The sequence below is a fragment of the Monodelphis domestica genome, chromosome 6 (genome assembly GCF_027887165.1).
Source record: "Monodelphis domestica isolate mMonDom1 chromosome 6, mMonDom1.pri, whole genome shotgun sequence".
Classification (NCBI taxonomy): Eukaryota; Metazoa; Chordata; class Mammalia; order Didelphimorphia; family Didelphidae; genus Monodelphis; species Monodelphis domestica.
The window spans coordinates 292,325,827-292,352,095 of NC_077232.1; the positions used below are offsets into that span (position 1 = coordinate 292,325,827).

At 40.2% G+C, this 26,269-nt stretch overlaps 1 protein-coding gene across 28 annotated transcripts in view; it reads right to left on the bottom strand.

Moving 5' to 3' along the window:
• The window catches only part of RUFY3 (RUN and FYVE domain containing 3), a 138,532-nt gene that overhangs the window by 36,212 nt on the left and 76,051 nt on the right, over positions 1-26,269 (bottom strand). For 27 of the 28 annotated variants that reach the window (XR_008913047.1, XR_008913050.1, XR_008913049.1 and 24 more), the window contains 7 exons: positions 15,844-16,017; positions 13,074-13,191; positions 10,534-10,635; positions 8,283-8,406; positions 5,981-6,042; positions 5,171-5,236; positions 1,922-1,991 (listed from right to left, as the gene is read on the bottom strand). Coding sequence is in view for 24 of the 28 variants with exons in the window: in XM_056803367.1 (XP_056659345.1) it covers positions 1,922-1,991; positions 5,171-5,236; positions 5,981-6,042; positions 8,283-8,406; positions 10,534-10,635; positions 13,074-13,191; positions 15,844-16,017 (716 nt within the window). In the remaining 4 variants the exon portion in view is untranslated. Of the gene's footprint in view, positions 1-1,921; positions 1,992-5,170; positions 5,237-5,980; positions 6,043-8,282; positions 8,407-10,533; positions 10,636-13,073; positions 13,192-15,843; positions 16,018-21,150; positions 21,429-26,269 lie in introns of those variants that run through there. The other variant, XM_056803372.1, reaches the window with a different exon arrangement.

The following is a 26,269-nucleotide window of genomic DNA, read 5'->3' on the forward strand; positions in this document are numbered from 1 at the left end:
AGTCTAGAGGTGATTCAGTGATGGAAGAATAGAGAAAACACTCACTAGCTGGGTTTGGATGCTGTGATGAGCATAACTTGAATCTCCTGGAGTCTATGCAACAGAAGCTTCTCACTCAGAGTTTCTAAGGCACAAGCCTCCAGTTAATTTAAGTTCTTTTAGAGAGGAAAATCAAGCTAAAGGCTTAACAGTCTGCAACTGGCCTAAAGGGCAAGATGAAACTTCCTGGCTTGCCAGATTCTTTTGCTTCTGCTTTACTTAAGGCAGGAGGGGGAGAAGAGAGTTGGGGAAGGTTTTCCTTCTTGCTGTTTGTATGTTTATTCTTATATATTGTCTACAAATTTTTTTAAAAAGTTTAAGTTCTTAAAATGAGTTTAATTTAAAATAAATTGCTTTCCACTTTAGTTTTTCCTCTTCAGAAGAACAAATCCAACTTGTAATGTTTATTATATGCTAGTTTGTTATTTGTTTAGAAAGTTTTAAGAAACCAAGTTAAAAAAAACCCTGCCAGCCATGCTATTTTCTTCTCGTATTAAGGAAGTAAAAAACTGCACACAGTAGATGTATCATTTCCAGTGACCTTGGATGAGTTTTTGTCCTGAATCTATTTCCTCTCCTTCTTCCCCAACAAATCACAAGGTCCTAATGAGGAAATCCAGCACTCAAAACACTTTCATATTTCATCAGACAATTTCCATAATATTAAGCCAAGGAGCCGGGAACTTGGCATTTGAAATATGGGTTTCCCAATACTCAATGGAACCAGTCAAGCATGGGTCTGGCCAAATGCTTGACTCAGTTTTCAAAATGAAGATCAAGGGGCAGCTAGGTAGCACAGTGGATAGAATGCCAAGGCTTGGATTTGGGAGAATCTGGGTTCAAATTTGGCTTCAGATACTTTTGCATGATCTTAGGCATTTTTTTTAATTTTAAAATTTTTTTACTCTGTTTATATACTACTTAACCCCATTTGCCTAGGTCTTACCATTCTTCTGCCTTAAAACCAATACCAGGCTTGGAAAGTACTTTTAATTTCTTCCTCTACATAAAAGCACCCACAAAACCTAGCACCCAAGTTTTTTGTTGATTTTCTCCCTTTAGTTCACAGTTACATTATTTCTCTGAGTACTGCTATTTGTACAGAAAAGAAGATGGTACCTGCAAGACTGTCAAGTCTGGTGAACAACATGGGCATGGTTCAAGTTAACCCTCTTGAATACCCTTCCCTAATCTCACTGGGCAGCTCTAAGCTAGGTCAACAAAGAGATCTTATTTAGCTAGCTAAGGTTGCAAAGCACTTCATGTACACTATCTCAATGGATCCCCACAAGAAATATGAAGTCAGTATTTTAATTACCCCCAAACTCCAGATGAGGCTTCAGAGAGGTTCAAATAACTTGCTTAGGATCATTTATCTCAGAAGTGTCTAATGTGGCATGGTTAAGAGAAGCCTAAATGGTTTTCTTTCCTGGGTTGATGGGGTTAACAATTAAGTAATAAGAAAAAACTTCTAAAGTTCAATGGCAATTACTCTTATTATTACACTAGTCTGACCAAAAGTCAACATAAATTCAGCGTAAATGGCGTTAGATCACCCCTGCATGAAAATAAAAATAAATGGCCAGTGCCTCTCCTTGGCATGAACACAAATCCAATTAGCCATCTCCTCAACTTGACCAGCCACTCTGCCCAGAACTATTATCTGCTCCATCTACAGTCCAGGAAGACATTTTTAGCCTGAAAAATTAAGACCCAATGGGGTCTTTAAGGACCAGTGTTCCTTCCAAGTTCCACAAACTCCAAATTCTTGACAGAAGAAGAGTCATCTAACTTGGATGAGAGAAATCACCATACACTGAGGGCAGCGAAAGCCAAGAAAGGCTTGAACCCAACCACCCCCAAAACGCCCCCAAACACCTACCTCCTCGGTCAATTTAGTGTTAGACTTTTCTAAAGCATCCACTTTGGCCTGAAGATTGTTTACTGTTGCACTGACAAACAAACAAACAAAAAAAAGAAAGCCCACATGAATGGTATTTACTTGAACAATAGCCATCATAAACCAGCAAGTAAGACTTTATGCATGGATCATTCAACACTGAATCTAAATATTCCATATAAATGTATTACAGAACAACCAGCCCATTAGTAAATATTATGCTTACATTTCCCACTAATAACTATAATCATCTCTTAGTTTGAACTAAAATGAGTAATAATTATGAGTGAAAAATTTGTCTTTAATGATAACATTCTGGAAGAAATTCTCGTGAAGATCCAAGTCACTCAATATTGGGATATAATGAAAGTTGAAAAATAGGTCCTGAGTCTAATTTAGCAAATTGTTGTCCCTTCATTCAACAGAAATTCAGCAGATGAGATGATGAGGCGTATGCCTTTTTAAGCTGAAGGTTCTGAGCCTCAAAGAGAATCAAATTTAGTAGGGGATGCAATGAAGCTTCATTAGGAGACTCTTAACTGATGACTGTGATATCTGCTCCTGTGGGATCCCTCTGGGTCTCTGTCCCTTTCCTCCCCCTCCTCCCCACCACATCCCACTCCCCGGTCATCCATCCTGCTATAGCCCCACAAGGGCCACTTGTTAGCTTTTCACACATACATGCAACGTGCTCTTTTACAAACCCCCCTGAAAAGATCCGATTACTCGCTCCATTCAGCATATGATACTGAGTTTGTATTTAGCACTAATGGTGCCCACCTAGAGTTTTACATAGTTTCAAGGATTGATGGTTTATACCCATGAGAACACTAAAGGTGAGACTGATGGACCGGATGGTTACTATCATCCATAAGTAAAGATGGAGGACTGCAAAGGACAAAGAGGCAAAGTGATTGCCCTAACAGTAGACAGTGTGTATTCATCCCCAGAGAAAAAACTATTTTTTTTAAAGCCTTCCCTTCCATCTTGGAATCAATACTGTGTATTGGTTCCAAAGCAGAAGAGTGGTAAGGGCCAGGCAATGGGGGTGAAGTGACTTGTCCAGGGTCACACAGCTGGGAAGTGTCTGAGGCCAGATTTGAACCTAGGACCTCCCGTCTCTAGGCCTGGCTCTCAATCCACTGAGCCGCCCAGCTGCCGCCTCAGAGAATAAACTATTGACTGACCCACAGAAAGAAAAGGCCCTTCTCTCCCTCCGTCAACTGCTTAAATCATACACCTTTAAAATAATAATAATGCTGATGATGTAATAATAATATCCCCCCCCAAACACCAGGTAAGCTACACATTCATTGATTTGACAAACCTAAAGTTGGGGCAAAACCACGTCAGGGACACCCAGTTCCATCTGACAGTTCTAAAAAGGAGATGATCTTGACAAGCATTTATTCAATGCCTACCATGTGCCAGGCACTGAGGATGTCAAGGTAAAAAATTTAAAACAGGTCCTTCAAAGGGGCTAGATCGTACATGCATCGATAAATATGTTCAGATAAAGCTTTGAAAATTACGTAAACACACACTAAATTTGGGAGGGAAAAGCACTAGCACCTTGGGGAAAGGGAGGCAGGAAAAGTTTCATGGAGAAAGGGCAGTGCTTGGGCTTTGTTTAGCGTCTAGACCTGTTTTAGTCAATGGAAGGGGCAGATAGATGGCGTAATGGATTGAAAGCGAGGCCTAGTGATGAGGGTCCTAGGCTCAAACCTGGCCTTAAGATGCTCCCTGGCTGTGTGACTGTAGGCAAATCACTGAATCCCCCACTGCCTAGTCCTTACCACACTTTTTTTTAGAGGAGTCTAAGGATTCTAGGAGGCCAAAGTGAGGAAAGAGATCAGCTGAGTGAGCCTTGGCAAACCTCCAAATTCCATGCACGGGATGGACAACCCTTGCCATGGCGGGAAAGGGGCTAGAGCTTGAGACACAGCAATCAACAGAGTTGGTCTGGGCCACGTACATAGTAGCATCTCCATAAGGAGGCTGAAACGGCAGACTGAAGTCAGGCGGTGCTGGGAGTGAAAGGCCAAAGAGTCTCTACCTGAGCCTTTGGGAGGTTACTGAGTGCCATGCTCAGACTCGTGTGTTTGGAAAATCAGTTTGGCTGCTTTGTAGAGGACAAACTGCAATAGAAGGGATACTCAAGGCAGAGAGAACAATAAGAAGGTTTTTGGAATATTCTAGGCAGGCAACGACGAGGGTCTGAAGTAGGGTGTCAGCTGGGTGAATGGGCAGAAAATGAGGACGAAGGTGAGAGACATGCTGAAGGCAGAAACAGGAAGACTTGGGAACTAAACGGGTATAATGCAGGGTGACGTGTTCCTGGGAAGCCAATATTTAAAGAGCTTAACGGCTTAAGATTATTCTTGAGGAGACCTGTAGAGATGGGAGGTCCGCTGGACTAAAGTGGAATGGGGCACCATGAATCCACAACAGACCCCAAACCCCTTGGTGGTTTGCGACTGGTGGGTAGGCTTTAATCTGTACTGGAAGATTGGGGACAAAAGGGGAGAGCTACAGAACTATCTTGAGGTTCAGAAACTCAGTTTTAAACCTGAAGAATCATGGCATTCAAGATTTAGAGCTGGAAAGGGCTTCAGAGGTCTTTCTAATATGTCTTTTCATGGTCTATCTCTCATCCCTAAAACCCTCTCCCTCCTATCTGCCTTTAGGACTCCTTCGCCTACTTCAAGACTACATCTTGAAAAAAAAAAAGGTCTTTCTGGGTCCCTACTGGGCTAATACTCTCCCTTTAAAACCTTCCATTTACAACGTGGGTACAAAATTTACATTGCGTCTCTCTCTTTAGATGGGAACTTCTTGAAAATAAAAACTATGTTTTTTGCCTCTTTTGGGGGGCATCCCCAGTGCTTAACATGGGTCCTGGGACACAGTAGGTATTTAATAAATGCTTGGTAATTAAATCAACTTGTTTATAAAAAGCACTTAATTCTTTTGTGATATTATGCCATTGGGGGGGGGGGAGACTCAAACTAGGCTAAGTTGGGGTCTATTATAGGTACTGCTGAAATTACATTTAAATCGAGAGTCCTTTGTGGAGGTTATCAATAATTGAGAGATGCTTTTGGCTGAAGCATCTTTAAATGGAGCACTTCCCATCTCTGGTATGTTTCAGCCAATGAGCTTTCCTTTCCCTCTGTTCCCTTCCAGCCATTAAAATTTAGGTTAAGGTAATAATATTTATGCATAATTTACTTCAAATGTCTGTTGAGTTCTTCTACATAGTTCTTCTGATCCAGTATAGCAGTAATCTGGCCATCTCTGGGAAAGAAAGAAATGAAAATTATCTAACAATTTATACAAGTGTGACAATTGCCCTCCCTCCTCTTCACAAAACCAGAAATGAGGATTATGACACAGAAACAGCTCCCAAAACAGGAGCTAGGTACCTGAATGCAATCCCCTCAGAGGTCCAGGAAGTAAGGCAGCCTGGTATCTTGCCTAGATAACTTAGCATAGTCAGTGTCAAGACCTGGGTTCAAGGCCCATCACTAATACATAGTGGCTGATACATACAGCTAATTATTGAAAAATTCTATACTGATTAAAGGGAGTTTCTACAAAGGGAATGCCCACAATTCACAAAATCTTTATGCAGTTTGAAAAACTTGAACAATGTGGGTTTTTGTTTGGTATGAGGGAAATAGTCTCTGATTCTTTAACTGAATTGTTTTTTCACTGCCAATTTGAATTTTTATCTTGAAAGCCCAAAGGACATGTGGACTCCAGACCTGTTCAAGGACTCCTAAGGGTCAAAAATTATTTTCATAATAATCCTAAGATATTTTCATTTCTAATGTGATGAATATCAAAAGATATCTGGGGTGACAGGTCCTCAATAATTTCTTAGAGTGCCCTGGAGAACACAAAATTTTAAAAGACTCTACACTAAGTAAAAAAAGCCCTTTTAATAAGATTTCTGCCATGGCTGCCCTCCCCTTGCACACCATTTTGAATTTGATCAACCATACCTTTATTGTGGCTCCCCAAAAGATGGTAACTTACCCTTCATTGCCTTTAGTGCTGTTCCCATCCTTGAGATACATTGAAAAATCTATAACTCCCACCTATAAGAATAATTTCCAAGATTTAATATGAAATTAGAGCTCCTCCTTTCCTTGTCCTAACAGGGGCACAATATCAAATTTTAGACAGTCATTCACTCACTCAATCAGAAAGCATTTAGTAAACACCTGCTCTAAAAAATTTAATTAGGAATTCAACTAAGTGAAAAGAATATAACGACAAAAAGGGATCTGTACCTGTCCTCAAAGAGCTTATGGCCTATTGGAATAAAAAATAGGAACACACTAGATCTAGAGAAGTAAATAGGGGGTAGGGAGTCAGGTCTCTAGTGGGCAAGGTAAGTAGCACTTTCACTATGTCTTAAGGGAATGCAAGCATTCTACTAGGTAGCAGTGAGAAGGGACTACACATTTCTCACAAAAGGGATGGCATAAGTAAAGACACAGATAGAAGATGAAACAATTTCCTTTTTAGGGACTAACTAAGCATGACATTTACAATAAGCTCTGAATGGTAGATGAGTAAAGTTGAACTGTGAAGGCTTTAAAAACCAATCACAATAGTCTGAATTGCATCGTATAGGCAACCGAGAGTAGCTAGGTGAGTCCTACACTTCAGGAATACTAATTGGTAGCTTTGTGGAGAATAGATGGTAGAGGGGAAAGCCTGGAGGCAAGAACAATGAGGAGCTTTTCAGAAGTTATTCAGGTAACAGAAGAACCATAGCTGTGGCCTTTTGAGTAGAGAAAAGGCAATTTTGCAAACTGCAAAGTGGCATATAAATGTTGGTCCAATTTTTTTCTCTCTTCTCATGCACCTTACTTGTCAGCTAGCAACTGATTGGATAATGGAGGAGTAAGATGGAAAAATCAGGCCAACATTTACATGCCATTTTGCAATTTGCAAAATTCTTTACAAATATTATTTCATTTTGAAAAACACTTTACAAAATATCATCTCATCTCATCCTTTTAACAAAAGCAAAGTGGCTCAATGGATTGAGAGTCAGGCCTAAAGGTCTTGGGTTCAAATTTGGCCTCAAGACTCTTCCTAGTTATATGACCCTGGGCAAGTCAGTTTTAAACCCCTTACTGCTCTTCTGCCTTGGAATCCACACACCCTATTAATTCTTTTTTTTTTTTTAAATCCTTACCTTCCATCTTAGAATCAATACTGTGTATTTACATTGCATCACTATTAATTGGTTCCAAGGCAGAAGAGTGGTAAGGGCTAGGCAATGGGGGTTAAGTGACTTGCTCAGGGTCACATAACTGGGAAGTGTCTGAGGCCAGACTTGAACTTAGGACCTCCCGTCCCCACCCTATTAATTCTAAGGCAGAGGATAAAGGTTTTAAAAAAATGTTAAAGTAGTATCCACATGTTATCAATGAAAAAACTGAATCAGGAAGAGATAAAGTGAGTTGTCCAGAGTCAGACAGCTTATAAGTGTCTAAGGAGGGATTTAAACTCAGGTCTTCCTGACTCCAGGTATATGTGCTATTTACTATACCGTCTGGCGTGATAGATCCTGGTAATTTATAATGAAAAAGATATAGTATCAGAATTAAGTCTACATAATTCATCAAGTCACATTCCTGCCCTGATGATATATACTTATATTGAACAATGAACATTGTGATCCTTTAAGACAAGAATAGTTGAACTAAGGAAGCTGGGATTTCGTTTGACATAGAACAGCTCCTCTAAGTAAACCCTCCAGATCCAGAAAAGAAAACTCAAAGACCAAACTTAACAAAAACAAGAATTGAGAGAGGATTCAATCTCTGCTTAGCATTTCTTTTAGCTCACCTCCTCCAAATCCAGCCCTTATTCCACCTTCTGTAAGATTTTCACTTTCTTTCATCCTGCTTCTTTCTTTTTAACTGAAGTCAGAGATGATTCTGGTTTCCCTTCCAAATACTACCTCTTATCCTTCCCTCTTCTCCAATCCTGAATGTCCCTTCCCTCCAAGGTAAAACTTGACAGAGCAGATTCATCTTTAATATTTCATTTAGCAGAAAGGAAGATTTATAGTGATGCAATGTAAATTAAGAGTGGGAAGGCCATCTACCAAACACAGCTTTTTGAAAGCATAAAAGAACCTATTTGGTTCTAGGCAAAATCCCTTAGCTCTTATATTCACAACAGAATTAATAGAAGCACAGTTAACTGGGACTTATTTCTAGGACTCTTTCAATTTGGTTTATGGAACCATGCCGACCCAGACACTGAGAGCATCATTTAACCCAGAATGACAGGTAAGCTGCCAGTGGCTGCCTACCTGGGAGTCCAAATCTTCTCCTTTCATGCAGAAATTAGCATCAATGACATTCAGTCCCACTAACAAACCAGCGATGATTGCCCCTTCCTCTTCCATCATCAGAGCATTGGGCTCATAGAATTCACTGCAAGACAAACCCAGGAGAAGGGTCACACACACACCAACTTCTCGAGAACTGTTATAACCTTAACTAAAACCAGAGGTGGAAAAAATAATGCTGTTGAGCAAGAAGACTTCATTTCACGAAATTATCTTATCTATGAAGAGAAGTACTGGACTAGATTTGACTTTCTCCTCTTTTGCTGAGAGATTCTCCCTTAGCAAGCAGTAAGAAATAATGATAGAACAAATAATATTTATTATTGTTATTAAAACAAATAATAATAGAAAGCAATTATAAGCAATGCAAAAGAAGAAAAAAGGAGAATGGAGAGAAAGGCCAGAGCTGAGCTTGAGGTCGATAAACAAATAGAAAGTATTTAAAGGGTCATTTATTTTCACTTGGTATATTGAAGGGCACTCAAAGCCTCTGGGCTCTATGAGCTTTCTGTTCTCCCAATAACTTTCCTCAAACCCTGGCTATGATCCTTCAAAAATGGAGGACACCCAAGTAGCATTCGTGCCTTCAAAAGTGAAGATATCTTGGTTCCATCCTACCTAACTAGTGTTCCTGTTAGGTCACTATGTGGATAAGGGAGACACACATTGTTTTTCAAGATGTCTCTTGAAAACACAGTTTCAGAGAGCAGAGAAGTGAGGCCAAACTGGGGGCAGCCTGGAGGCTCAGTGGACTGAGAGTCGGGTCTAGAAATAAGGAAGTCCTCACTTTAAACACTAGCTATGTGACCCTGGGCAAGTCACTTAACCCCTATTGCCTAGCCCTTAATGTTTCTCTACCTTGGAACCAATACACAGTATTGGTTAAGAATTAAAAAAAAAATGGGGCCAAACCAAGAACCTTGAGGAGAAGTAGCCTAACTTGGTTCTTAAACATATTTATGATGCCCCAAGTCAAGAGACTAACACTTGTTCTGCCTCTGATGGGTGATCTGTTCCAGGACCAACCATTCAGCTTCTGGATTCCTATAGCACTTATGGCATGTGTCATATAATACTACTATGAGCTATTATCTGAAGTCTCCCCTCCCTAATTTCACAGTAAGTTTTTTGGGCAAAGACCATCGTTTGATCCCATAGCTATTAACATGACAATAACCCTTTGCATATGTACCTGCTGACTCAATAGCAGGAGAATGAACCCAGATGAAGAAAGGAGGAGAAACTTGTGGGAGAAGCTCACCTCCGGAGCTGAGGGTAGATCCTCTCCTAGATTCAATTCAAATCAATGCACTAGGCATACAAGGAAATGGAATACATCCATTTCTCTTCTAAGTGGAAGGCAGGGTGGTGGTGAATGGTCTTGGGTTTCCCAAGTTTGGTTGAACTTTCACCAAAGATGGTGTCAGGTAGTGGTGGTGGCTAGGAAACAGCATATTTTTAAGCAGGAGCTTGGGGGACGAACCCACTAGCCCAGCTGCTCTATTCCATGGCCCGATTAGGTCTCTGCTCAGTTCCTGACACTCTTTTAACTCTCTCTTCTGTCCGCTTTCTTGGGAGTCTTGAAAGACTCATTAAGATGAAAAAGTCACTGGCAAGCCCCAACAATATAATGAATGGTTCAAAAACCTTCCTTGTTCTAAAGGGAGAAGTTTGGGGTGAACAATTTTGTCTTGCTTTTTAAAGTCTTATTTTTATTGACAACTTTAGTTTTTATACAACTTTCATTTAAAAATATGAGCCTCCCCCTAGTCATTAAGCCATCTCTTATAACAGGAAAAACTAGGAACTGGATAGACCTACAGTTTCAGTGACGCAGGGAAGAAGGAAGAAAGGAAAGAGAGAAAATGAGAAAGGAAAAAAGAAAGAGGAAAAGAGAAAGAATTAATGAACAAGAAAAAAGAAAGAATAAAAAAGATGGGGGAAAGCGGTTCATTAAAATCAACCAACATGGCAACCATATCTGACAGTAGAGACAATGCTAAATACCCAGAGTCCCCCAACTCTGCCAAGAAGGGAGAAAGATGTCACTGGGACCAGGCTAAGTCACTCTGATTACACAGCATTCCATTTTGTCTGAGGAACCGAATGCTTTTCTGACTAGAGGTCTACACCAAAGAATGCCAGGCATGTGGGAAGTAGAAAATGCAAATTCGAGTCTCTCTGGTATGGAGTTCCCCAAAAAGGCTCGCACCTGAGAAGCTCCTTCTTATTGATCAGGGCTTTCATATATTCCGAGAGCTTCTTCTGCATTAATGCCAAGCGGAGCCAGGCTCTCCCTCTGCCCACAGGTGTCCTAAAGGATAGGAAAAGAAAAGTGAGAGGTGGGTTACTATTCCGTTATCTGGAAGCCTGACTGAAGTTATTCCAGCCTGGGCAGTATCTCATTCTCTTGAGGGGGGGATTGTGAAGTTACCCTAAAAGTTCACAGTAACTTGGACCAGGAGAGCAGATTTCCTGGAGAAGACGCTGTAAGGACCATCATGATTCCAGACAGACTAAAAAAATGACAGCAATAGAGGATATCCCCAGAAATCAAACACTACATCATGAGGCTCTGAGTCAGTCTTTGGATATAATGAACTGAACTGTGTGGGGTTGGGCCCTCCATCTACTTTCATTCTTCCCATGTGCTTTTATTTTATCCTGCTTGTAAAAACCCTTGGACCAAAAAGGGGAATGTTCCCGAATGGCTCTTTGTCAATGTGCCTAGCAATCATTTTTTAAAATGTTAAGAAACACCCAAAATGTAGTTATAACGTCCATGAAATACATAATATCTTCGGGGCCTAAGGACCTCCAGGAATTGATACAGACTGAAAGGAGAAGAACCAGGAGAACATTAGACAGAGACTGAGACACTGTGGCACAATTGAATGTAATGGACTTCTCTGCTAGCAGCAATGCAATGATCCAGGACAATTCTGAGGAACTTGTGAGAAAGAACACTACCCACATACAGAGAAAGAACTGTGGGAGCAGAAACACAGAAGAAAAGCAACTGCTTGATCACATGGGTTGATGGGGATATGACTGGGGATGTAGACTCTAAACAATCACCAATAATAAGGAAATAGGTCTTGATCAATGACACAAGTAAAATCCAGTGGAATTGTACACCAGCTACCAGGGGTGGGGGTGGGGGTGAATATGAATATTCTAAATTAATTAACTAAATAAAAATTTTCAATTAAAAAATATATCTTCGGGGCCTTCTGTACCCTGGTGAAATAATCATGAAATGGATAGATAATATCATGTACAGGATGATTCATTGGGAGGACTAGTGTGTTAATCTCCCAAAGAATCAGAGGAAGGTTTGTGTGGATTTAATAAAAATTGTATATCTTATTCCAAAGTCTTTAAAGTCAGTTTATTTTTTGCTCTGAAATTTTCCTTGTTATTATGTAGTTACTCTCTTCTTCCGAGTTTACCTCTTGAGTTTCTTTTAAACTCTAGTTATTTCTTCATTATTTTCTTCTGTTTATTCACATTTTCATTCTCAGTTGATTGGGTTTTTTGCACTTGACCCAGTCCTGACTAAAACTCTTGGTTGGTTGTCTGAAACGTGTATACTCCTGTCTCTTGTGTTCTCAGGAAGCTGCTGTTGATGTTCTGGATGGGATAGTTAGTGTCAGGTCTATTCTGCCTCGATCTCTGGCTTCTGAATCCATTTCTTGGCTGTCTATTTTGGGTTCTAGTCTTAACTGAGCTTTGCCTTGTTGCATGATCCATCCTGGGAGTTGGTTCTATTCCTCTATAAAGTCCAAATGAGATAATGGACAGCCCTGGTCTCATCCCTATGCTGTTTGTCTGCCCTTTGCCAAAATATTCCCCTACACCAACTCTAGCACTCAAAAAATGAGCTAACCTGGTATTCTCCTTGGCTCTCAGTGCTTCAAACTGTCCCAACCTTGCCATTCAATGAACTACAGGAGCTGATTCTGATCCATGCTTATGTTCTGATAGACCAAGGCACATTAGTTCCCTGATTACTGGTGCTCAAGACTGGCAGATTGGCTGCAAGAAAGATTTCACTGGTATCCCTTGCTCAGTTCCCTTCTCTTGCCTCTTGGGGTTTCCCCATTTATTTGAATTGGCTCTTGGGTACAGTGGTTCTCTCTAGATCCACTGATCTTTTAGGGGGTGTAGTTTGGGAATGAATGCTGAAGCTTCCTTCTGTGTCTTTTCAGATCTCTCTATTCTACGACAAAGAGAATTTCTGGAGTTTTCTTCATATATTTGCTGGGGATAGTTGGGCCTCTCTATCATGCTTTGTATTCCTCGCGACTGAAAGTCCATCCAAGAGAAAATTTTAGGTATTATTTCCTGGAATGACCCAGAATTTTTTTTTAAACTAGAATTTTATATCTTCTCAAATCTCTGCTGTCAATTCTTAATCATGTATATCTTTTTCTTCTCATTAGCCAGAAAATCACTGCCATAATTCCAATTTCTGGAAACCTACTGTTTCTAATCAACAGCCCACTTCCCAAAGAGAAAGATTTGACATAAAAAGAACCTGACTGTGAACTAGTTCTCCCTCGAAGGGAGCAATCTCTTCTTAGTTTAGCATATTACTAATGCCTCCCACTCCAGTGCCCAGTCCTACCAAGCACTCAACACTCAGGTGGGAGCGATGATGATAAATAGTGGCAATGATCTCACTTAACAGCCTGAGAGTGAACAACAGTAAACTTAATCTAGGAAGCAACAAGGCAATATTTTACTTACTTAAGGCCTGGAAGGTCTTTAACACTTGCTGTTATCTCTCCGGCTTCAGGAACAAGCTTCTCCACCAGTTCCAATGGGCCCCAGAAGGATTTATTTTGCCCAAGAAAAGTTTTCTTGGCTAAGGCAAACAAATAGACAAAGAATCATTTGTTTAACATGAACCTCTTGCCTCAAATATTGTTCTCCAAGAGCTGACCTTTCAAAGAATGATTTAACTTTCTAAAATTACTCATGCTGTTTATATCAGAGACATAGGGCGATATTAACTCGGAAATATTTCATTTGCATGGGAAGAGGCAGAGAAAGAGGAAAGGAGAGATCAAAAGGGACAGAGAAATAGAGACAAGTGTATGAAAAGGTTTATTCTGTATCTGGAATAGCTAGGTGGAAGAGTACACAGAAAGCCTGACTTCCAGTCGCAAGGAATGGACTTCAAATTGGGCTTCAAGACACTAGTAATAACTGAGCAAGTCACCTAGTCTCTCTACACCATCTGTAAAATGGGGATAATAGCAGGTTATTTAGGGGATCAAATGAGATAATACTTGAAAAGCACTTAGCACTGGGTCTACCACATGACAGTGCTACGGAAATGTTAGCTATTATTATTATTCCAATTATCAACCGATCCAATGAAATTTTTAGCTATTCTAGCCAGCATTGTACACAATCTCCCAGCTCACTTTTAGTTACTTCTGATACTTAGTTTACTATCTCAAGTCTTATTAGACCTGCCACCATTAAAAATTAACAATGACTCTCTTTCCTAGTATTTACACCTTCAACTCTTTTTTTTTTATTTAGGAGTCTTAAGCTGCCAAATAAGCTTCCTTTTAGTTTGCATTTTAATTTGGAAAGTCATTTACTTATTTTTTTGATATCATTTGCATTCAAACTTACTGATTTCACTAATTTTGCATCAAAGTACAGTTTTTTACCCAAGACTCATTAGATTCATACTACTTTTAAATAACAAAATGATATTTTGCATGTGTTAATATGATCTTTTTCTTTAAAAAATGGTTTTCTAAACATTGTTTCAAAAAACTTTTGAGTTCCAAATTCCCTCCCTCTGACTCCAGTCTCATCTGCTCACTGAGAAAGCAAGAAATATAATAGCAATTATACATGTGAAATCAAGGTGGCAAAATAATTTCCAAGGAGTGAATGGTTTTGGAAGGCACATTTCTGCCAAAGGAGTAACAACTCAGAACACCATTAAATAATCCAACATTTTGAAAGGAAAAAAACAGAATTTATTGAATTATTAGTGCTCAGTGGGTTTGGAAGTAGACATTTCTTAAGAGAGCAACTCAAAAATCCTTGGAAAAGTCTGGTTTACTCATCTACTTGGTAAGATGTGAACAGAAGTTTTCCAGGTTTGGACATATCTGAACCTGACACATTCTATGAAGTAGGACAGCGTGGTGGAGAGAACAGTGGCTTTGGGATGTATGAATATGGGAATGAATAGATGAATGGATGACTCATGGCTTAGCCTAAGGTCTCTTCCAGCCCAACTCTAAGACACTATAAACATTTTTATTTCACTACCACAGAATAAAATTTAGTTGTGAGTTCCACTAGGTGAGGGAAATGTACTTTTAAGGGTACCCTGCCCTGTTACTCAGCTGTCGCCTCCGCTCCTATCGCAGCCACTGGCCTGAAGTACCTACAGATGGTCTCTCATGCTCCTGTGGACAACCGAAGTATCCAGCTGGGAGCAGAATCTTGTCTAGGGCCTTTAGGGCCTTGGAACTACTGCCAGAAAAGACATCAGAGACCACTCTCCTCATCCTCTCCATGAGGAAATGGAGTCAGAGAGATGAGTCAACATCGCCACAGTGGCAGATCTCATGACACCCACTGCAGAGCTTGATCTACCAGTGTGATCTGGTGAGAGATGTCACTCAGCCTCTCCGGACAGTGTCTTCTTTTAACTTTTAATTCTTCTGTGAAAGACTTTAGTGCTGCTAAAATTGAAGACTTAACTTTTCATAGTTCTTTGTAACAGCCGGAGAACATCTCCATCGATGTGGAGGAGGGAATCCTTACCTGATGGCCAAGAATTTTCTGACTGCCTCTAACAACAAGGGAGATTCATTCCTCTGAGCATCAAATATGTCAGGATTAGAGAGAAATTAATTAGGATTTCTATAGCATTTTAAGGATTGTAAAGGCCTTTATATACACAATCTCATTTGATCCTGTGAAGGGGGTGCTGTTATTGTTACCTTCATTTTATAGAGGAAGAAATTGAGGCACAGGGCAGTTGAGTGAGTTGCCAAGGGTCACACAAGTTGGAAGTGCTTGAGCAGGATCTGAATTGTGGTAGATTTTGAGTCAGAGGATGCAGGTTCAAATCTCAGCTCTTCTGCTTACTAAATGTGTGACCCTGGGCAAATCATCATACTTCTTCTGGATTTTAGTTCGTTTGTAAAACAAAGAGGCTGGACTAAGTGATGTCTCTTTGAGTCCCCAAATCCTAATTATTAAAGAACGGTTAATTTAATTAAATAATGGTTAATATTAGAGAATGGTTAATTCAATTCCTTGGTTAATTTTAGGCAGCTGAAGGCAGGGTTTCATTCCCCAAGAGATTGGAGGATGGGTCTTCAAAGATGGTAATGGTGAGCTGATAAATATAGAAGGTACAACCCCACGGGACAGTTGCTGGGAAGGGGTTTCCTTTCCTTGCCTCTTGCTGTTCAGTTGGCCATGTTTATAGAACATTTATATAGAACAAGGCCCTTTCTTGAGGAAACCCTACCTTTCAAACCATGCTTCAGGCAGTGTTCCATGACCACAAAGAACTGCTGGAGAGGGGCATAGTCTGAGTCCAAGGTTCTCCCCAGGTTCAGGGCTGACTCGATTAGCCCCTTTATACTCAGCTTGGCCATGTTCATCAGGTTCATTCGCTCATTAGCCATCAGATAATTGGGATCTGTAACCAAAAAGAGAGATGAGACTCAGTTACTTCCAAAGTCAGAACAATCCAGACATTGGAGTCTGCTGTAATGAAGAGCCATTATGAAATGACCACCCTTGAGGCTTGCTAGACCTACAAAGAACGTCCACTTTGCTTCTTTTACATTTTTCCACGTGTTCTGGTGCCCTTCACCAAAAATAGTCTCAACAGACCTTGGAAGCAGTAAGGCTCGACTCAGGCCTGGCTCCAGGTAGTTTGTTTGATATTAGAATGAAACAAGACACTCACTGAAACGACAGTGAACAAAAGATTTACTTAGCCATGGCAGGAAGAGGATATTAAACAAGGGCATGCAGCAAGGACAATGCAAGACAATGAGCCAACTCTGAGTTGTCCATCCTTAATTCTAACTTTATCCTATGGGCAGCTTGTGTCTGTGGGCTATCTTCGCATTAGACTGTGGGCTCCTTGCTGCCTTTTGGCTTTCTCCGACTCTCCGGAGGTTAGAACAATACATAGTGGGTGCTTAATAAATATTTACTAACTCGTCTTCCAAGCATCAGAGCAAGTCAGGAATTCCTATCCTGTCAAACAGGAAGGGATGGCAATAGTCTCCTAGTCAATCAAGTTTCAAGGTCTACTGAAAACTAATCTAATTTTCATAGAGGAAAGACTCAGGCTATTGTTCCCACCATAGCAGCTTTTTAGTAAAATGTTTTTTCCCCCAAGGCAAAACAGTTATAAGACTTGGACATGTGTATGAAAAGTTGTCCGATATGTAGGTCAAGTAAACAAAGACTGTGCTAACTACACAGAAAATATTAATCTTTTCAGTATATAATCCTTTAAAGAGTGCAAAAACACTTTACATATGTCATCTCATTTGATCCTCATGATAATGCTTTGAGAATAGAGCTATTATCATCCCCATTTTATAGATGAGTAAAACTAAGGCTGAGATTTAATGACTTGATCCAAGTCACACAGCCAGCTCAGGACTTCCTGTAAATCATTTTACTTGCTGCCAATTACTTCCCATAGATCATAACCCAACTAAACAATTACTCAGCACCAACAACGTCCAAGACTAACACAACAATCCTGCTCCTCAGTCAATGGAGGTCATGTTGGGATCTCAAAGGCCATAAAAAAGAGCCAGCTCTGGGAGGCTCCATCAAGGGGGATGAGCTCTGAGTCCAGTCTAGATTGTGCCTCCCTCCTTAGGACCAGCCCAGCCAAGGATGGCAGGCACAACACTAGCATCCGCTTACATGACCAATTGTTTGGCCACAGTGATCAATGAAATAAGCACAAAGGGCTCTCTGTCCTATGTGGCTACTTCCAATCCCCAACCCCTCAGGGGTAAGGGCAGAATGGCTGATCTGCACAAAGAGGACACTAAGTCACTCAGTTTTCATACATAACCATCAATGTGAGTTCACTGTAAATTACTCATGTGCTGGAGAAAGTGAAGCAATCCAATCAAACAATAAACATTTACTAAGTACCCTCTATGTGTCAGGCACTGAATTAAGTTCTGGGGATACAAAAAGACGGTAACAGGCTGCCCTCAAAGAGCTCATAATCTAACCAGAGCAATGCTCTATACAAAACCAGAAGACAAAGCGGCTGCAGCTCCATCCATTCACCTCATTGACAAGGAAATATTAAGCGTATCAGGCACTGGGGAGACAAAGAATAAAGCAGCCTCTACTTGCATAGAGTTTCAATTCTTGGTTGGAAGAGGTGCACACAACAAGACATGCCTAAATACAAATGAAAACAATATAGTTAAATACAAGGCTACCAGGGAGGGAGAGAGGGAGGGAAAAGACTAGCAATGAGGGGATGAGAATCAGGAAAGGCTCCATGAGGAAGGGAGTACTTCAGCTACTTGATCTTGAAGGAAGAAAAGGACTCAATCAAGGTCAGGTAAGGAAGATGCATTCCAAGCATGGGGGCTGGTCATTGCAGAGGCAAAGAGATGAGAGCTAAAGTGTTAAATCTGGAAGAGTGAGAAGAGCGAGAAGGCCTGGATCACAAAGTATGGGAGGAATAGCAATGTCCAAACGGCCTAGGAAGACAGATTGGGGACAGGTGGTGAAGGGCTTTAAAAGCTTAAGAGTGAAAAATCACTTTGGCACAGTATGGAGGATGGACTGGAGTGGGGAGAGACTAGAGGGAAGGAGACCAATTAGGAAGCTGTCCAAATCATCTAGTCCAGAGATGTTAAGGGGGAGTCAACGAAGCTAGTGGCTATAAAAAAGGGTTGAATGAGAAGTTATGGAAGTAGGAAAAGCAAACTTTGTCAACTGAATGGGGGTGATAGGGAGTGAGAAATAGAGCTAAAGAGAATGGATGGCCCAAAGGATGGGTTCTAACAGACCAAAACAGGAGTTGGTAGGACTGGTTTCATTACAACTATAAGATTATAAAAGGATTTTGTTTTGCTTGATTTCTCAGTGGGAGGAAGGAGAGGAGAATGTGGAAAGGAGAATTTTTTTTTAAACCCTTATCTTTTTAGATAAGTTCCAAGGGAAAAGAGGGGGGGTATGGTAAGGGCTAGGCAATGGGAATTAAGTGACTTGCCCAGGATTATACAGCTAGGCCAGATTTTAACCTCGGGCTTTTGGCTCTAGGCCTGGCTCTCAATCCTCTGAGCTACCCAGCTGCCCCTAGGGGAAAATTAAAAAAAAAATTAATCCAATAAATTAAAAAACTAGAGTTGAGATGATTCTTTAATAGGGGAAGGAGATCATACAAGACAAAAAGGATACAAAATTATAACACTTTTGCACAAACCATATCAAAGCAGATAGGGAGACTATCAACAGGAAGAAAAATATCTTTTCATCAAATCTCTGAACAAATCTGATAACCAAGACAAAGAGAATTAATACAAATATATAACTAAGAGTCATTCTTCAATAGATAAATGGAAAAACAATCTTTTAAAGAATTACAGGGGTTTGTACCCCAAAGAGATAATAAGGAAAAAGACTGGTACAAGAATATTCATAGCTGCGCTCTTTGTGGTGGCCAAAAATTGGAAAATGAGGGGAAGCCCTTCAATTGGGGAGTGGATGAACAAATTGTGGTATATGTTGGTGATGGAGTACTATTGTGCTAAAAGGAATAATAAAGTGGAGGAATTCCATGGAGACTGGAACAACCTCCAGGAAGTGATGCAGAGCGAGAGGAGCAGAGCCAGGAGAACATTGTACACAGAGACTGATACGCTGTGGTACAATCGAATGTAATGGACTTCTCCATTAGTGTCAACGCAATGTCCCTGAACAATCTGTAGGGATCTAGGAGAAAAAACACTATCCTCAAGCAGAGGACAAACTGTGGGAATAAAAACACTGATGAAAAGCAACTGCTTGACTACAGGGGTGGAGGGGATATAATTGAGGAGAGACTCTAAATGAACACTCTAATGCAAATACCAACAACATGGAAATGGGTTCGAATCAAGAACACATGTGATACCCAGTAGAATCATGCCTCGGCTAGGGGAGAGGTGGAGGGGTGGGGGGTGGGGGGAGGAAAAGAAAATTATCTTTGTCTCCAATGAATAATGTTTGGAAAGGACCAAATAAAATAATGTTAAAAAAAAAGAATTACAGACTTTTAACAATCATAGGAAACATTACCACGGATCACTAATAACCAAAGAAATGCAAATTGAAACAACTCGAGAGTCTTTGCCTAATATATAGCAAAAGAGCAAAGTGACCAAAAACTAGAAATAGTCAATTTGAGAGAGGATGTGAAAATATGCTGTGGGTGGAGATCTTAAATACTCCAATTGTTCTGGAAACTACTTTCGAGAAAAGTCATTAACTGTTCATATCTTTTAACTCAATCTCATGATTATGGATATATATATATACTCCAAGTCAGTTTAAAAAAACCCCAGAAAGGTCACAAAGTTCCCCAAAATATTCATAGCAATGCATTTTATAGCAGGAAAAAACTAGAAGCAAAATACACCTATTAATAAATTGATTCAAGAAAAATAACTGATTATTTTATAGTAAGAAATTAGAAACAAGAGGAGCCCCGAGAAATACAGGAGGAGTTATAAGAACTGATACAGTGTGAAATGAGTGAAACCAGGAGAATATACAATGTTCAAAATATAAATAAACCATGGAAAAAAGAAAGGTAACTAAAGAAATTGAAAAACTTGCCCCAAAATGAGAACAGGCAGAACATTAGAGCTCTCAGACATCTACCCACAGCAAAGTTGGAAAACAGTAACAAATTGATTAATGATTAAGAAATCCAAGGAAAAAGATCAGTATGTGCATTTTTTTTTTCAGTCCAAATCCATAGAAAGAGATAGCCAGAAGCTTGTGGATGCTAAGGGAAGGGTCTTATAACCAGACAACTTAGATCCAGGAGAGGAGAAAAGGGAAAACTCCTAGTCCTTAGATCAGGGATAAGCCTGGGAAACCTGGGAATAGCAGCTGTGGATCTAGGGAAGAGTTCCCCCTCAAAAAGCCTTGTCAAGGAGAGTAGCACTGGGAAGCCTTCTAGTAAGTAGAGCAGACACTGAATAATGAAACCAAACTTGAGCCTTTAGGCTCAGAAAATCAGTCAATAAACGCTTATTATTAAGCACTTACTGTGTGTGTGCTAGGCACTAGGGCTACAAAGAAAGGCCAAAGACAGTCCCTATTCCCAAGTAGCTCATAATCTAATAGAGTTAGACAGTAAGCAAAATACAAATTAAACAGAGGATAAATAGGAAATAATTAACAGAGCTAAGACACTAGAAGTAAAAAGGGATTGGGAAAGGTTTCCTATAGAAGGTTGGGACTTGAGAAAAACCAGAAGACAGAGATGAGGAGGGAGAGTCTTGAAGTTATAGAGGGCAGCCAGAAGACCAGTGTTACTTGATATGAGAGAGAGACAGAGACAGACAGACAGACAGACAGACAGACAGACAGACAGAGAGACAGACAGAGAACTTAGAGCACCAGGGCTTGCCATGACATTTTTGACTAGACATGCTGATGTCCAGCTTAATTGAGCCTGCTCATTCATGGCTCTTCGGTTAATGCTCAGCCTCCAGCTTCTACTCTCCTGAAATAGAGTGGGACACTGCTAGGTTCTTTGAGAGTGAACAAGAATTCTTACTGTGCAATGCCTCCCAGCAGCTTCTGCTCCCCCAGAGGCCTGCTAGCTCTGAAGAAGCAGGACCCCAGCTAAAGACACCAAGCAATCTCTACTCAGATGTGAGGTGGAAGAAGCCAGGTCCTTGAATTCCTTTTGAAAACAGGAGGCAAGAGAGGTCTGAGATGACTTGGGTGTTTAGGTGGCTCCGTTCCATTGCAAATCTGAGGAAGTGCAGAAGAAAGAAAATGCCACCCCACCAGATTCCTGTACACAAGTGAAAGGGAAAGTCCTTCAGAGTTAATCCTTTTTTCGAAACTTCCCACAAGGTCAGCTCTCCCATTTAAACACTCATTATCTCCCCCGGGCTCACAGGAATGAGGGGGTGGAGACCAATTCCTACAGGCAAACCATAGCCAAGGGCTTGGGAGGAATGCAGGTCAAAGGTTAGCAAGCAACCGGACAAATTTCAGAGCTAAAGAGCATTGCTAACAAGGATGTTCTGACATTTTTACAGGTCCAAAGTCTCTGCCAAATCTCTAGCTTGGTTTCTTAGGAGAAAGTCTAATAAACCAGTGAGCTGCAAAGGGGCCAAAGTCTCCAAAGAGTGTCGGCCTCAAATTCCTCAAACAGATGTAGGATCAGCCCTATTCTCACTCATATGACAAGGGAAAAAAAACCAGTTCAGCAGAACCAGAAGAGGCCAACCAAATCCAACATTATCTGCCAGTTCCGGGCCCACAGTCCTTCTTGTGTGAGTGTGTGGGGTCACACACAACACTGCACGTTTAGCCACTTTAATTTCATAACATTCAATTCCTATTTTTTTCTTGTTTTTTTATTCATATAGTATCGAATGTGTATATTGTTTCCCTGGATCTGCTTGGTTTACTTCTATCAGCTCATATAGATTTTCCTAAGCGTACCTTTTCTAAGTGTGTAATTCACACACCACAATTTGTCCAGCCTTTTCCAGGTTATGGGACTCTTATTTTCTTCCCCTCTCTTTGCTATTACAAACAAACAAAAAATCTGTTGTTAGAAGTAGTTTGGTATATATGGGGACCTTTCTTTTATTTAAAAAAAGTTTTTTTTACCTCTACTTTCTATCTTGGAATCAATACTGTGTATTGGTTCCAAGGCAGAAGAACAGTAAGGGCCAGTGTCCTCTCTGCTTCAAGGGTATGGCCATTTTAGTCATTTCCTTAGGATAATTCCAAATTGATTTACAGAATGGATGGAACAACTTATAACTCCACCAATATCACAGCACATGGCTTTTCTTTCCACAGCCCTTCCAATACTGACTTGAGAAGCAGTTCTGACCTGTGGAAGAGAGAAATTGGGAAGCATGCAAAAAAGCAGAAGCAGAGGCTGATGACCTGTCAGTCAAACGAAGGTTTTATTTGGAATGTTCCTGGGAAGAGCAGTTGGAAGGAAAGGAACAAACCAACCGAAGGGTTGGTTATGTCTTTTAACCTGGAAGACAGACAGGAGGTGGACTTGTGACTTTGAAGGCAGAAGAAAGAACAAAAGTCCAGATATCTCTCTGACTTGCTCTGTTGTGGTAGTGACTGAACCTCCAGACCTATCGGACATTTCTCTCAATTTGAACCATATCCCAACATCCTCCAACCTAAGGCTCACTGTAGTATTAGGGAAATCCCCAACCCTCTTACCTCCATTCTTTATCCTTTCCTGTCTTCCCCAAATAAACCCCTTACATAAGATAAAGAAGAGAAAGAGTATTTCATTTGAGACATCATAAACTCACCCTGAGTGATTTAGAAAGAAGAGGAAGAAGGAAGGGGGAGGGAAGCTGAAGAGGCTGAAGAGGGAGGAACCGGGAGGAAGGGAGAGTAGACAAAAAATAAGATAACTGCCTGATCTGTTAGTTATCAATTACTAATCAAATATAGTCCATTATAATTATTTACTACAGACCTTAGAGTGAAGAAGCCCAGAGTTCAAATCCTGTCTTGGACACATTACAGGCTTGACACTGCGCAAGTCAGTTTTACCTCATCCCTTCTCAGTTTCCTTTTCTGTAAATGAGGTCAACAATAACAACTCATCTGAGAAGGTTATTGTGAGGATCTGATGATACCTGAGTGCTTTACAAATCTTCAAAACCTACGTAAATGTGAGCTATTTCCATCTTCAGTCACCTTCTTACTTATCTCAGGTAAACCCTCAGAGTTGTTTTGGTTGGCTCTTGGTTTATTCAATGATTTGGAGTATTCTTTCATATCCTTGTTAATAAACTGAAAATGTTCTTTTGAGAACTACTCCATTACTGAAGTGAATAATGGCCTCAATTAGTTCTTTCTTGATTCTCAAGGATTTTCTGAATAACACAAGCAAAGGAGAAATAATCTAATTTCTTCTTTGCCCATCTTCATGACTTTAATTTCTTTCTGGTGTCTCATGACTAATTACTAGCATTTCTAGGAATATGCTGAGTAACAGCTTGGAAAGGGGACATCCCCCTCCTTTTAGGCTTCTTATGGAAGGTTCTGTTTTTAGATGTATGCTTTTTAATCCTATTTTTTAAGTTATTCCAGATCTAAGCTGTTTAGTGTTTAGGTTTTTTAAACATAAAGGAATACTCTACTATGACAAAAGCTTTTTAAAAATCTATTTCTCAATCTCATCTCACCTGATTGACTTCTCCACCATGCCTCAGAAAGCTCATTATCCTAGAAGAGCTCATCAACCTTGAAACTCTACCTCACTACCCTCTGCCTCTCTGACTAGAAGATGGGGCCATGAACTCCAAACCTCCAATTAAGAGGAGAGCTCAACTCAGAAGTCTCATTGCTCACAAAGGTTTGTCTTCTGGGCTCCTACATCAAAATGCCCTCCCTCTTCAGCTTCCTTTTGTGTATTGTCTTTTCTCATTAAATTGTGGCTCTTTAAGGACAGAGGCTGTCCTTCCTTCCTTTCAGTATTTCTATCCACTGTCCCAGGCACATAGTAAACACTAAATAAATCTTTGGGAGCCACTAGGTGGCCCACTGAATAGATAGGTCTGGAATCAAGTCAAGAACATTCCTTTTCCTGAGGCCTTGGACATTTACTCCATTTGCACACTGAAGAATCAGACATGATGTTGCATTTTTGCATTTTAATCTGTTTCCAGAGTGTTTGACCATCTGATATGGAAGACCAGGCTTTGGATTGGTTTCTCAGCCTTACACCTCAATAGCTGCCCACAATTCTGCAGCCCTGGTTAGCTTTCCAATAGAATAAGCAGGGGCAAGTGGTAGTAGAGCCAGGCTGATAGGCTTGCTCCATCACAGGAGAGGTAACGGATGTCCCCAAAGCCAGCGGCCATGGATGCTTCTTTTAACATATTCCTATACCAGAAGTCCACTCCAAGTCTGCCAATCTCGAGTGAATAAGAGTGAAGCCAGACTAAATAATCAGGTAGATTTTTTTCCCTTTCTTTTCTTTGAAAATGCAACCATCTTTTGGATGCTTTCAACCAACCAACTCAAAGCAACAATTGCCTGATTGCTCAAGATCAAATGTGGAAATCTTGATTCTTAATCAACTGGTAAAAACAAAGCTTTCGTGTTCAATCTGTTGAATGAAGACGCACATCCTCATTCCTTATTAGAACATATGAACAAATAAATATTTTATATATAGTCACATATAAACATAAATGATATATACATATACAAAATAATATATATGTTATATACATAGTCTTTAAATATTGTGTTAAATAGCTCAGAACAATTCTTATTCCCATAATAGTACTAGAGGGTTAAGTTTCTTTTTTTCAGTGTTTTTCCTGATAGGAAAACATGGCTCACCTGGCCACCATGTAAAATATTTACAGTGTCCCTTAAGTTTTAGTGCAGTAGTGTAGTTCTAATCTTTAATGGCTGAGATGAGTTTATAGTCTAATTTGTATAGCAGATACCCCCCCACCCCCCCTTCATCTTAGCTTGTTAATTCTTAGCTTTTCTACAGTAACAGTTTCAGTCCATCTACTGATAGGCCTGGGGAACTTGCCACAGAAGGGAGCGCCTTGAAGAGAGCCAATGAAAAAAAGACAATTCTTCTTTGAATTCTCTGTGAAAAGTGAGAACAGCAGAGAGGAGATGCCTAGTTAAATCCCCAGCAAGCCATTAAAGCAGAACTGTGAGGGTGATATGACTAGTCAAATCATTAGAGCAAGAGCCTTGAAAAAAGAAAACAATTTGTACAAAAGTTCTTTCACAAACGAATTGCGTGACTCCTCCCCACACCACCACCTACTCCGCATGTGGGAGCTGCTACTTGAACTTAAAAAATGAAAAAGAAGCAATACTTTAAAGAGTCAGTTTTAATGACCTCTTGTCAAGAGAAACTGTCATGGTTCAGTTTCCATTCTATGCCTCGAGCTCTTGTGGTGGTCTTTATTTTTTAGGAAGATTTGCATTTTGGTCACAGTTTTTAGATCAGAGGTACTCATACTGGGGCACATGAATGAGTATGATGGAGGGGAGGGGAAATTATCTTTATTCTCACGGACCTCCAGCTGAAATTCAGCATTTCCTTCAGTAATGAATTGTGGAAAACCCAATATTCTGAGAAGAAAGTCAGGGGTGGGAGCTGGGGCAGAATCCTTACCTGGGCTCTGCCAGACTAAGAAAGAGATTGATGATACAAAAAAGAGGAAGAATCCCTGATCCTTGCTGCAGAGGGGATGTACAGTGTGCTGAACTGCCCTCGCTGACTGCCTGATTGATGACTTGATTATTTAAATTACTTTAAAAAGATTACTTCATAGGAGCAGTAGGCCAGAGATGGGAGGTCCAAAGTTCAAATCTGACCTTAGACACTTCCTAGATGTGTGGCCCTGGACAAGTCACTTAACTCCTATTGCCTAGTCCTTACCACTCTTCTACCTTAGAACCAATATGCAGTATTGATTCTAAGACAAAAGATATGGGCTAAAAAAGATTACATCATGAAGGAAATGCCTTTATTTGGTTAACAGAACAGCACTCTATAAATTATGGAATTTAAAATTGGGTCTCATATTTAAAATTCTGACACTGATCATTCTATTTGAAATTAAAATGTTATGTAATAATGATAAAATATTTTAAGGATTGTGGTATTTATTTGACCATTTTCATGGTAG